The 13,462-nt window shown below is 42.6% G+C and overlaps 1 protein-coding gene across 1 annotated transcript in view; it reads right to left on the bottom strand.

Moving 5' to 3' along the window:
* The window catches only part of anks1b (ankyrin repeat and sterile alpha motif domain containing 1B), a 343,291-nt gene that overhangs the window by 227,471 nt on the left and 102,358 nt on the right, over positions 1-13,462 (bottom strand). The window contains exon 3 of the mRNA XM_088924241.1: positions 5,449-5,605. Coding sequence (XP_088780367.1) covers positions 5,449-5,605 — 157 coding nt within the window. The remainder of the gene's footprint in view (positions 1-5,448; positions 5,606-13,462) is intronic.

The following is a 13,462-nucleotide window of genomic DNA, read 5'->3' as shown; positions in this document are numbered from 1 at the left end:
GCAACAGTGGGAGGGTCTCAGACGCTGTGCCAGAGATACTGTTTACTCTGTCAGCTTAGTTTTTTTCATCCATCCATTTCATTTCCATGCTGTTTCTTCCAATTCAGGGTCCCTGGTAAGTCCAGAGCCTCAGTATTTGTGCTCTTGTGCTCACACTGAGCCTTGCTGGAAAAAAAAACACTTCTTTTCTTCAACGATAACTTTCTTCTCTAACAAGAAAATGATTCTGTGTTGGGCCTCCTGGCCTAGAACAAACCCCTTCAATGGACTCCGTCCTAGACCTTAGTTTAGGAAGAGTGTTACCTACTGTATGCAGTCATACTGCATGGAAAATTGAGACCCGTGCAATTGTACTCTAATATATCAAAACAAAATAGAAAAATAAGTTTATACTAAATTTTAAAGATGACTTAAGATGTTAACTTTATCTTATTTGTATATTTTGTCTTATTTGTCTTATTGTAAAACGTGTTCATGTTGTGTTGAATATATTATGTTTTGTGTTATGCCATGCACCTCCCTGCATCAGAAATTTCCCATCTGGGACAATAAGTAAGTACAGTACACGACCCACAGGTTGACTATATGCCTGTGCTCCACCAGGGGCACTGTTTTCTCTCTGCGTCCAGATTAAAATAATTTAATCTGAAAAAATCCACTCGGTACAGCAGGCAACTCTGCACACTATATTTAAGTGAGGGATATGAAATGATAAAAGGATTTATTTAAAAAAGAAACAAAAAGAGAAAGAAAGAAACAATAAGCCTAAATGACCTCTATAAACAAAGGATGCTGAAGAAGGCCAAGAGCGTTGTGTCTGTGTGTCTCACCCCCTCCCTTGTGAATTTACACCCCTCCCCTCTGGGAGACACCACCTGTGTCCTCAGGTGTAAAACTAGGGGATGAAAGCTGCACTCTCACTCTCAAACAATGTGAAGTGACTCTTCTGAAACACAGCTGTACTAAATTCTTTGTTGATGATGTTTATGTTGTAGTGTTGTGTTGGACTATTGGACCATAGAACAAATTTTCCCCAGGAGATAATAAAGCCTAACTTGAATTGAAATTTTTATCTGAGTTAAATAATCCTACACAAAAAAGGTTACAGTTTGGCAGTGTCACCATCCTAAAGACCAAAGTAAAACTTAAAGGCACATTAAACAGCTCTCTTGGCATGGACACTGACAAAACAGAAACCTTTTGTTCTGAGAAATGTATTCTTCAAACACTTTTCTCTGGAGTAAATTGTTGCAAACTTACTCATCAGAGCTGCCAAAAAATACCACATCAACTTTCTCTGATCCTACATCAGGGCAATCTTCCATATAAGCCAATGCTGAAAACTTCTGTTACTAATAAAAACACCTTTCTCCCTGGCAGCTGTTGTCTGAGGAGGCCTGTTTAAGTTACAGAAGGGCAGTGTTTCTGTTTTCTACAACTGCTTTCTAATATTACCCTCAGGAGAACTCAGATAGACACAGGCATCAGTGAGTCTCTAGAGCAGTGCACTCATGTTGCAAGAACACTCAGAGGTGTAAAGAGAGTCATTCTAAAAATGAAATATTATGACAGAGTCTTACTTTTGAGCATCTGATACTCCGATATCTCCAAACAATCACAGATTCATATCTTGTCCACTTACAATTTGCATATAGAGCCAATAGGTCAGTGGATGATGCTGTTTATATTTGCCTACACTATATCCTGCAACATCTAAAATCTCCAGGATCATATGTGAGACTCCTCTTTGTTGACTTTAGCATTCAATACCATCATCCCAGACGTCCTCCACAGTACACTGTCTCATTTGAATGTAAAGAAGAGACACAGAACGTCTGGAGACATGGTGTGTCAACAACAACCTTAAGCTCAACAATCTCAGAACAGCGGAAGTGTTTGTTGACTTTAGGAAAAACCCTCCAAAACACACCCCCAAGAAACTGACAGGATCGCAGGGAGTGTGGTGGAGTCTTTCCAGTTCTTAGGAGTATCCATCTCTGAAAAATTCAGACGGGATGCAAATGCTATCAGCAAGGAATGTGCACCAGAGATTGTATTTCCTGCCTCAACTGAATGATCTCAATGCTTCTCATCCAGTTCTATAGAGCCGTTATTGAGAGCATTCTTACAGCTTCTCTAACTGTTTACTTTGGCAACACATCTGTCCACTCTGAATGGAAACTGCAGTGCATTGTCCCCTTTAAGAGGGAGTCATTGGCTGCCACTTGCCATCTACTGAAGACCTGTACAAACTCAGACTAAAGAGAAGATAACATCACTTTACTGGCCATATACAATTTCTTGCATTAGGAATTTGTCTTTCTGCAGACCCCAGCTTGCTCTCCATGAGACACACAGACAGGGAGAGAAGCTGGGGGTCAGAACGCAGGGTCAGCCACTTATACAGCGCCCCTGGAGCAGCTGGGGTTAAGGGCCTTGCAGAGTAGGTTTCCTCTGCGGGCCACAGAACCACCGCACCGCCCAGAGGCGAGCAGAAAAGATTGTCGATCATTCCTCTCACCCAGGACACCATCTGTTTCAAAAACAGGCCTCAGGCGGATGAAAACAAACACCCCCCTAGCCTCTGAACAGCTTCTTCCTCATGGCCATCTCCCTGCTTTGCCAGGAGATAGGAATACGGGATGTACAGTACTGTGTGCTGTACTGTACTGGATATACAGTAATGGAGGACCTGTGTGTGCTTTCTGTGCAAAGTGGACAAGTGTTATTGAATTGTTTCTGTCTATGTTTTTGCACTAAGACACCAGACCAAATTCCTTGTACATATAACGTGCTTGGCAAATAAAGTGATTCTGAACTTGTAAAACTGCAGCTATGTGACAGATTGTATTCAGACACAGTATACTGTACATTCACTAAGGACATTCTAAGCTGTAGCATTATTATATGAAAACCCTCTTTTTATTATTTTTGTTAGCCATCTAACAGCTGTCTACGTCTGAATCCAGGTCACAGATTGCTGTACAGTGTTTCAGAGTCACCCAAGACTGGGGCGACTGCAGTGCCTCGACACTATAGAAGAAACTTCCCTTGGCTCTGCAGCTTGAAGCCTGCACAGCAGTGACAAGCCAGCACCTCTCTTCGTTGAGCCCCAGCCCAGCGCTGACTGCCTGCAAAGTGTTTTATCACTCATAGCTTTGACCATACTGCTACTCTGAAATGCTGAAATATACATGAATGTTCAGATATGCTTCACACAACATTAGTTAGTGTAGCACTTTGAAGAGAAGAAGTATAACTAAAAGCCTTCAAAGTGCTACACTGTGCGCTTTTCTATCACTGAGTCTAGTTCAATTCCACAGTTCTACGACTTAGAACATCAGAAAAGCCGCACACAAGAGGAGGTCATTCAGCCACCCAGCCTGTTTTGTTAATTAGTTAGTTAGTAGCTCATTGATCTTATCCAGCTGTTTCTTGAAGGAAGACTGAGTATTGGCTTCAACATACAGTAGATGGACAGCTTGTTCCAGACTTTCACAACCCTGAATAGGAATCCTGCTGTATCGCAGCCCATCAGACAGCCATACTCTGTTTATTAACACAGCATGTCAACAGTATATTTATATGATCTCCTTCCATTTTGGTTCTACACATGTGCTACGAGATCCACCAGCCTTCTCAGGTCAGAAAACAAATATGTTTAATTGCACAGCTGTTCACGGTTCCACCATCGCGGAGAAACGCCTCCATGGCACAACCCTTCTCTGCAACAAATGCACTGAATTGGTGCAGAATAACAGGGCAGTCTGAGGAAAAAAATGTGCAAAACTCCCTGTATCTTTTATTTCCAAATATAACATTTTCTCAATTCATTTTAAAAAATGCAGTATGCAGCATATCCCCATCACATCATGTCAAACCATTTCATTGCTCATCAGCATTCCTCCAGTGTGCATCAGCCTTAAGTAGGCATGGAGCATCAACTACTCAATAAAGCAGTTTAAAAAGTGGTAGTTTCAGAACACACTCTGCTTTTCCAGTATAATTAGCAGTGGTAATGTTATAATTCAGGTTAATTTACCTTTTAATCAGAAGGTTTAGTACTTAAGAAAGAAATAAAATGGCTCACATCATGTTTATACTTAAAGCTGTCATTGTATTTGTGAACTAGAACAAATCATCCACTTAGAGCACTGAATTTGAAGGAGGTTGTTAACATCTGAAAGCTTTTAAAACATATTGTCCCCTAATGCTCAGTTCTGTATTGAGGAAGAGCAGTGGATTTCTTGTGCTAAACACCTTTTCTACCTTCTGTTTTCTTCATCATTGATACAGAGAGGAAATACAAAAACAGAGAGGAAATATTGACAGTGAAACACAATAATTAGAGAAGCGATGCTGAAAAGCTCAAATAAAAATTATTCAGATAAAGGAATAAAATAACCATTCAGAATAGTGATCGATTTAAATGAGCAAACATAATTACAGCTACATGTATATTTATTCAACAAGATTATTAAAAATACTTTACATGTTGTCAGAATTCGCAGCTTGGAATGTAACTTGGGTTATATATCACTGCATAACAACTACGTGGTCATTAAAAATTCCAGGGCACATTTCTCAAGGCTGTTAACTCTGGTGTCCTGGCTAAATTCCACTCTGTGCTTGAGAAATAATCCTTTCCTATTGCTCCCTCTCCATTACACTAGTTGAGCGATTTCTCACTCCTCCTCACTCAGGTTCAGCAGCTCTTCAGTGCAGTAAGGCAAAGTGCTCTCGAATTCTTTGGTCAAAACGTTCTACGCAGATTCAAAGAATTGTAATTATAAATGATATCAATGGCTTCAGTTGATTGGATGTGAAAGGAACACAACATTCCGATGGCACCATAAAGGAAAGTCACTGTTTTGCATACAAAACCTTTATCACTGGACCACTAATAAAAAATACTTTTTGCATTTTAAACTTCAGTTTGGTAGTATTACGGACCTGTTGTTTTAAAGCATTGATTAAATTAAAACCTCAATCCAGCCATCAGCAGCAAAATTACAAACCTGTATTTAATGGCAGGTTTCTACTGGTTGAAACTTCTGGCTGACAAAATACCACCGTCTTGTACTGGAATTGTAAGTCGCTACGGTCAGCATGATCAAAGCTTTTATTTAGCCTGAGCTTCCACTCAGATGAACAGGAAATTAAAAGCAGTTGTCTAGCAAAGATGTTTGTTTCACAATCATTAACATTCTTAAGACGCACCTTCTTGAATAGGAATGGTGACTGGCACCAGAACACAGATATGGGAATAGTCCCTTGAGCTGAAGCAACAGAGAATCTAGCACATACTTTAACTTTTCTTATATAAAACCAAATATCCTTTGCATCAAAACTACAGTAGGTAATCCTCAAGATCTGAGTTTCACCACATGATACGATCTGAAAATAACACGAAAAGTCCTCTGTGCACACAGATTCCCTTTCCAGTACCTGCTCGTTGACTCTGCTGTGTGACGGCCCATAATGGATGAGGATCTTCACAATTTCCACATCTCCCTTCCAAGCAGCCAGGTGAAGAGGGAAGCAGCCTTTATTGTCGGCAATGTTGGCTGAGGCTTCGTACTGGAGTAGCTTCAGGACAACATCCCTGGGAGACAGGAATTAAACAAAAGAAAGAGCCAACAGTTAAAGAGAAAACACACCTAAAGAAGGCTTCACAGCCGAAACGTTGCGTTTCTTTTCAGCATGGAATAAACCTTAACTTGTTCCTTTGCCAATGAAAATGTCAGCTATGCACTGCCCTGCCCCTAGACAAGCATTTCTGTCACATTAAATAACTCCACAGGGCCCTCAGTATCCGGAGGGTGCTCGACCTTTCTTCTAGTTCACTGGCATCACAGGATAGAGTCTATAATGAGGCAGCTGTCATTTTAAGCACTTTGTATGGGTTTCAGTGCCTGGGAGGAGGTTTTAAATCCTACAGGTCATGGTAATGTTTTGAAAAGGGTGACACCCCGCAGGCTGGGAGTCTAGTTCTGAAGACAGCAGGTGGTTCTGGGTTTCGGCAAGGAGACCTGCGTAGCTGGGAAAGGGCGAGAGGCGCGGGCAAGGCTGCAGTGGGCCTCATGCCAGTGCCAGGCGCAGTGATAATGGTGGGACTATGGGATCCCCTAAGTCATGTTGCACGTGGTGTTAATAGTGGGACTGTGGCAAGCCCTGGTGACACTCAGTAGTGACATGATGGAGGAGCAAACCAGACTAAGGACCAGAGGGCTGTAAGAACATCACTGTTTGGACCTAACAGTGCATGTCTGGCAATCCAGCTGTTGTGAGGTCTATACATGACCTTCATGTACCTTTAAAGCCTCCTCACAGACATCTGCCTTACTGCACTATTCTATCAGGACACCGACAATAGCTCTTTTAAAATCAGGCAGGATTACATGAGTACTGCAAATAATTTATCATCTGGCGGCCCGAGGAAAATCTGAAGTAATGAAAGAAGAGTTAAAACGTCTTATAATGGCGAGAACAAATAAGATCTGTCTAAACAAAGAGCTGAATAAATTTGCTTCACTCCCAGCACTGGAATCAGATGAGTGAGCTGAAGGCAGCAGTTTCAAACAGGACACTTCAACTGCTGAGATACATGGGCCAGGCTCATATAAACCTTCCAAAGATATTAGGAGCATGCTCTAGTCCACCAAATGGGCATGTAAATTACAATTAATAAATTAATTCATGTATAAAAATGAAGAATCTATATGCAAAAGAGGTAAGGTTTATGGGAAACTTCAGCTTTTCAAACATAGACTGGGAAAGATGTATGGGAATATCAGCAGCCAACGGCAGATAGGTATGGTTAATGACATCTTTCCTACCCAGTGTGTCAGAGCACCTATAAGAGAAAATTTATTGACCTCAACTTTTCAAACAACCAAGACAGGGTGAAGCAAAGAGAGGACAGAACCATTAGCGTGTCAAAAAACATGCTAAAACAATTTATTAATGATTAAAACCCAGCTGGATTCAAAGTTCTTTTCATAAAGCACAATGAATTGCAAGCAGAGGTAAAAAAGGGTATAAGTCCAAAAGAGAGATTGAAAGGAATATTGCAATGGAGGCTAAAATATATTTCTCTCTGAACTCTCTGAACAGAAAATGTACCATGAGGAATGAAGTAAAATATATCTGCGATTAAAGTGGTAAAAGTGTAAACAGTAAAAGAGAAATGGCTGATGTATGAGGGTATTTCACTCATTCACTAAGAAAGAAGTCTACAGCATGCCCCAAGCTGCAGGAGTACCAAGTTGTGTATTATATAGTATTAGCATAGAACAGCCATAAGCGTTTTGGGCACTAGAAGCATTGAAGATTAGAACCCCCCCTCCCCCCAGGCCTGATGTTGTGTAGGAGCAAGGCATGTTATTACACTTAGAATTAGCTTCATTAAAGATTTCTAGTAATCCTTCTGTTGCCTTGACCGAGCAGGATGGGCCTCTGTGTAAAAGCAGAGAAATGCAGGTAATTCCGTTCATTAATGCAGTTCATTCCACAACACCATGGTGCAGCCTAGATCCCTTCAGTCCGCTATGCCCCTTTGCCCAAGACAACGGATGAGAGGTCACTGTCGGCACTCAAACGATGATCCATCAATGATGGACCTGCAGGGTGAATACCAGGACTACACCTTATAACATCCCAACCAATCCTTGTGTTATAAAGGTAACACACAACTCATTCTGTGGGTTAACTCACTGACCCATCACCTCTGTCTCCATCAAAACTGGCAATCTGACTAATCTACCAACCAGTCTTAGTCATAGTCTTAACTTTTCTTCCAAAGCACCCGGCAGATGTTTAATGTTGACAAATGCAGGGTTTTACATGCAGGTAGTAAAAACAAACTATAAAGTCCTGAGATGCCGCCTGGGGTGGGCCACACAATGGGGGTTGTTTAAGGCGGGTCCCTAGCCAACAGACACACCCCAAGCACAAGCTGTAAGCTTCGGACGGTGCTCTTTATTTCCAAAGCTGAAGGAAAATCAAAACCGTCATGACAAAGCAAAACAATAAACTAAACAATGGCCTAGCTCCTTGTTGATATGTTTTTAGTCAACTACTATCCAGCTGGCCGTTTACCTGTTTCAGTGTTAACAAAGCTTTGGAGTCACACGAGTCAAGCACTCAGAGTTTCTCCTTTCTTCTCGAGTCCCAGGCCCTTGGGCAGTCCACAGAGCTTCGGCCTTGTCACCCAGAGTTTCTCTCTTCTGAAATCTCACACAGGGCCTCGGCCTTCTCACTTGACCACCTACAATGACCGACTGGGGAAGCGTCAGCTGACCTGTTCACCTAAACCAATCCCCTTCCTTTCAGCCCCCTGATCTATTGTCTCCATTGCGTGGGAAGAGTTTCACCATGAGTTAGCGCAGGGGTCCCAGTCCTGGAGGACCAGTGTATCTACAGTGTTCAGTCCAGCTGGGTTCGTAGTGAGCCAGCACGTCACTAGTCTAATTCGACTAGTTGAACAGCTCCTCTCACTAGTTACTGATGCTTTAAAGAGACCTAGAAGACCTTCAGACACACACTGGACACAATGTCCAAGCCATGAACCGTGAACCAGGCTGCCCAGCAAGCGTTACCTTTGCTGATCTCTGAACACTGCTACACGATGCCATACAATTCAGGGACTTTGTATAGGATGTATGATATGTACAGTACACTACATGTTGCAATTGTTATATCTCTATGAGCTTACAAATGATACCACAATGCACCCCTTGGACAGTCTACTTGACAATTATACAATGCTTTAGCCTACAGGTGCTTTCAACATCAGCCACCCTCCGATATACTCCTGCTCCGGGGTCTTATATAAAATCTTTTAAATACCAACCTCCCCACATGATCTTGTCAGGGTTCCACATGGATCTCCAAAAAAACTACTTATCATTTTGGAAAAGGAGTCATCTTTTAACACAGGTGATGATCACTACACCTTAAAAAGATCACAACCTTTCATAGTACCTAACAAAGGGTTTACACAAAGAGTGGTTGAAGAATGGAACGAGCTGGCCAGCCACTTTGTTGAAGTCCTGGTTTCTTTCAAGAAAAGGCTGGATGAGACCTTAACTTCCGAGCATCGAATGGGTATGACAGGGCTGAATGGTCTCCTCTTGTTTGTAACATTTCTTACATACCTCTGACTATATATCACACTTACAATGACGATGACCACACAGTGGAATGGAATTACATAATAAAAAAATGACAGGCAAGATTTTCCCAGGAAGCCACCCTGACAGGCTCCCTCTCTGACTCACCAGGCAAATTATCAAGGCTAAATATAACACTGAAACAGAGCTGAGTCATTTCTCCATTCTCTGGGGGTGATCTGCTACAATAGAGTACCGTTCCCAACACACGTTGGCAGGCAGTTATTCAAGTGAATGGGGTTTCCCTGCTCTCTCTGCCTGACCTGCTGCAAGTGTGTGATACGAGTCCCTGGGTTATTCAAAGACGACTGCATGGATGTGTGAAAGTGCCCTTTACAACAAAAACATAATGCATAATACCGTTCAACAGGCACCTGTTATCTGGATGTTCCTAGTGCATGCCCCTGCTGTTCTGTAGTACCTGATACATACAGATAATCATGAGGATTAAACAAAGGAAGAAATTTAAAATGGGTAGAATGTTTTAAGAGGACTTTATTAAAATATGTACACAAAGGGCGGAGTAGGGGGCAGTGGAACAAGCAGCCCAGCCATGTTGTATGAGCTGGTTCCATAGTGTCTATCAAGAAGCAGCCGGATGAGATCCTTGGATTAATTAGCTACTAACGACCAAACTACCTAGGTGGGTCAAATGGCCCCCTCTCATTTCAAACCATTCTTCTGTTCTTATCAACACAGCACAATTCCTCTGACCCTGAGGTCTGTGTGGGTCCTAATGCCCCAGTACAGTGACAGGGACACCATACTGTAAAAAACGCACCATCCTTCAGATGAGACATAAAATCCTCCTTTGGATGAGACTTAAAAAAACCGAGGGCATTTCTCAAAGAGTAGGGGTGTTACCACGGTGTCCTGGCCAAATCGGCTTCTGGGCTTCATCAGCCATAGTCTCCTAGTAATCCCCATCTCTGAACTGGCTCCATCACTCTGCTCACCTACCCACTGAGAGCTGGTGTGTGGGGAGGGGATCCACATTACCTGTAAAGTGCTTTGAGTGCTGAACAGATATAGCTCTGAAAAGCTCTATATAAAAGCTTAAGGAATTATTATTAGCAGTAGCAGTAGCGGTAGCATCAGTAGCAGCAGTAGTGGCAGCACCAGTAGTGGTAGCAGCAGTACTAGTAGTAGCAGTAGCAGTAGCAGCAGTAGTGGCGGCAACAGTACTGGCAGTAGCAGTACTAGTAGTAGCAGTACCAGTAGCAGTACCAGTAGCGGCAGAAGTACTGGCAGTAGCAGTTCTAGTAGCAGCAGTACCAGTAGCAGTAGCAGTACCAGGAGCAGTAGCAGTAGCATTAGCAGTATTAGAAGTTGCAGTACCAGTACCAGTAGCAGTACCAGTAGCAGTAGCAGTAGCAGTAGCAGCAGTAGTGGCAGTAGCAGCAGTAGTGGCAGCAGTAGCAGTAGCAGTAGTAGTAGTAGCAGAAGTAGTACGCCCGTTTTTCAGCGACCGGCTTAGGCACTCGGCTTCTCCCCGCAAGAAAAACTCCTAAAACAGGCGGACTGACCATCTGGCCCTGGGCAAGGACGGTCTCCGACAGCGCTTCTAGCAAAGGGAGAGCTGTGATTATGTCTTCCACCAGGGGTACACCTGTGTTTTGTGAGTCCTGCAGCATGTACAGCGTAGACTGTTCCACCAACAATGTAGATAATTTTAAATGCCAGAAATGTTAAGTTACAGTAGAGTGGGAGGACAGAATTCGTGTTTTGGAGGAGCGCAGTAGCACACTTTCTGAAATGAAACAGATTGAGGGAGGGATAGATTCAGCTCCGTCGGAGCACTCAGTCAACTCAGAATTGGCTGCAGTCCCTCCCGGCCCAGCTGTCTCCAGGTCAGCGCCGGCACCAGCAGCAACCACACGCGAGCCCTGGGTCACGGTCAGACGGGGGTCTAAGAGCTCAAAGACTAGACCCCCTGCACACCAGTCACCAATCCGACTTGGTGTTCTCTGCTGGAGTTGGAGTTGGAGTTCTCTGCTCTCGGCAGCGGGGATAAGGTGCTTATAATTGGCGACTCGATAATCAGGAGTGTTAGAATTCCTAACCGTTATGAAGCAGCGGTTTCTGTAAAAATCCTCCCTGGGGCCTGAGTTTCTGACATTGAGGCGAAACTAGACACATTTTCCAGCAACGAAGTCCCCACCTTGGTTGTTCACGCTGGAACTAATGATCTAAAGCACCAGCAATCCGAGGTGTTAAAGAGTAACTTCATTTCTATGTTTACAAGAGCACAACGATAGTGTCAGAATTTAATTGTGTCTGGTCCCTTACCAGTCCTCTACAGAGGGGACGTAACCTATAGTAGGCTCTACTCTCTAAATCGCAGGTTAGAGACTTGGTGTGCATCCAAAAGAATAACCTTTATCTATAACTGGGATGTTTTTTGGGGAACAGCCTGGCTTTTATAAACGGGACGGTCTCCACCCAAACTGGTGGGGATCATCAATTTGATCCCAAAATATAGCAGACAAATTGCCTGCTTGACTACAAAGAGCACCACCCAGGCCTCAGCCTGGCAATCTTAAATCGCGTGCTGTCTCTACTCCCACCTTTAGTTCACCTCCTGCGCCAACCCTGGTTCTCTGCTACACCGCATACCATAAATCACATAACAATCCAGAACCAGAAATGATTGTGGATAGACAGAGCATAGCAACTATCACTAGACCTAGACTAGAATTCAGACGTTCCTTTATTCAATTCAATTAAATTCAACTTTATTTTTGTGTATTATTCTTACACAGGAGCATAGTATAATGAAAAGTGTTTCTCATTAGTCTCTCAGGTGCAGAATATATACAGAACAGCAGACAAGACGACAGAAAATACAATAACATTAACAGTGTAAACAACAGTATGATACCAGTGTGACAGTACCCATATCTATTAAAAACTGTGCAAAAGTACACAAACAGAGCAAAACAGTGCAAAATAATATGTCGATTTCAAATAGTATCAAATAGTACAACTCAATCAAGTACAGTTTTATGTTCCAGTTTGTCTTACATTCAGTTGTCGGAGGTATGGTGTATGTAGTGGTGTAGGAGTACAGGCGTTGTGGGTACAGGAGGAAGTGAGGAGAGACCATAGTTTGGTGGGGGGTCACCAGCTTAACGGCTCTGGGGAATAAGGTATTTCGGAGTGTTTAGGGGCTCTTGTCCTGAAAATTTAATCTCCATTCCACTGGTAAACTCAAATCAATTACAACATGAAGCTACCATAAAATGCTCACTGTTAAATGTTCACTCATTAGGCACCAAATCAGTTCTAGTTAATGATATGGTGCTTGACACTCTGACCAGTGCCTATTAACAGAAACCTGGCTTAGATCCACTGACACTATTCCTTCAGTTGAAGCCTCACCTAATGGCTAAACTTTGTTACAGAAAGCTCGTTGCTCAGGGCGTGGAGGTGGCCTAGCAGCCATCTTCAGCGAGTCTCTAAAATGTAATTAAAAACTATAAACGACTTTCACACATTTGAGGCAATGCTTCTTAAAATAGCATCCGAATCATCCCCATATATTCTTTTAGTATACAGACCCCCAGGCCCATATGCATTGTTTTTAGCTGAATTTGGTGAACTGCTCTCTGACTTAATTATTAATTTAGACAAAGTTGCAATATTAGACGACTTTAACATACATATCGATATAGAGACAGATGCTTTTAATAAAAACTTCTCGTCTCTCCTTGACCCTGTAGGTTGTAGTCAGCATATAACAGGACCAACACACGTGTACAATCATACACTAGACTTAATTATCACTCACAGAGCTGATATTCATCATGTACTAGTCCATCCCATGGATAACTCTTTTTCTGACCACTCTTTAATTACTTTAGAGATTCAACTATCCTCTGTAGTTGCCAAGGAGAAGATTATTATGACACGGCACATCAGTAGGGGTACTTCTTTAAAATTTATGAACGCGATGAATAATGCCAACTTCATCTCCAGTACTAATGCTGACAAAATCACACACAACAATAATACAGTGGTCAGACAGGCCCTCGATGAAACAGCCCTGTTAAAGACTAAGGTAGTCAAAGCCACTAGACACTCTCCATGGTGTAATGATCACACACGATCTCTTAAACAGGAGTGCTGCAAACTAGAGCGCAAATCGAGGTCTACTGGTTCGCAGGTACAGTATTCCAGGCGGCATGGACTGATTAGCTGCAGCAATATAGCCCTATAGCCCTATATAGAGCTCGTTCAGCCTACTACTCTGAACTTATAGAAAGCAATACAAATAACCCTCTCCACCT

This window comes from Atractosteus spatula, chromosome 8 (assembly GCF_055471065.1).
Source record: "Atractosteus spatula isolate fAtrSpa1 chromosome 8, fAtrSpa1.hap1, whole genome shotgun sequence".
Classification (NCBI taxonomy): Eukaryota; Metazoa; Chordata; class Actinopteri; order Semionotiformes; family Lepisosteidae; genus Atractosteus; species Atractosteus spatula.
The sequence above is the reverse complement of the archived record's forward strand: the minus strand, read 5'-3'. Positions and strand labels throughout refer to the sequence as shown.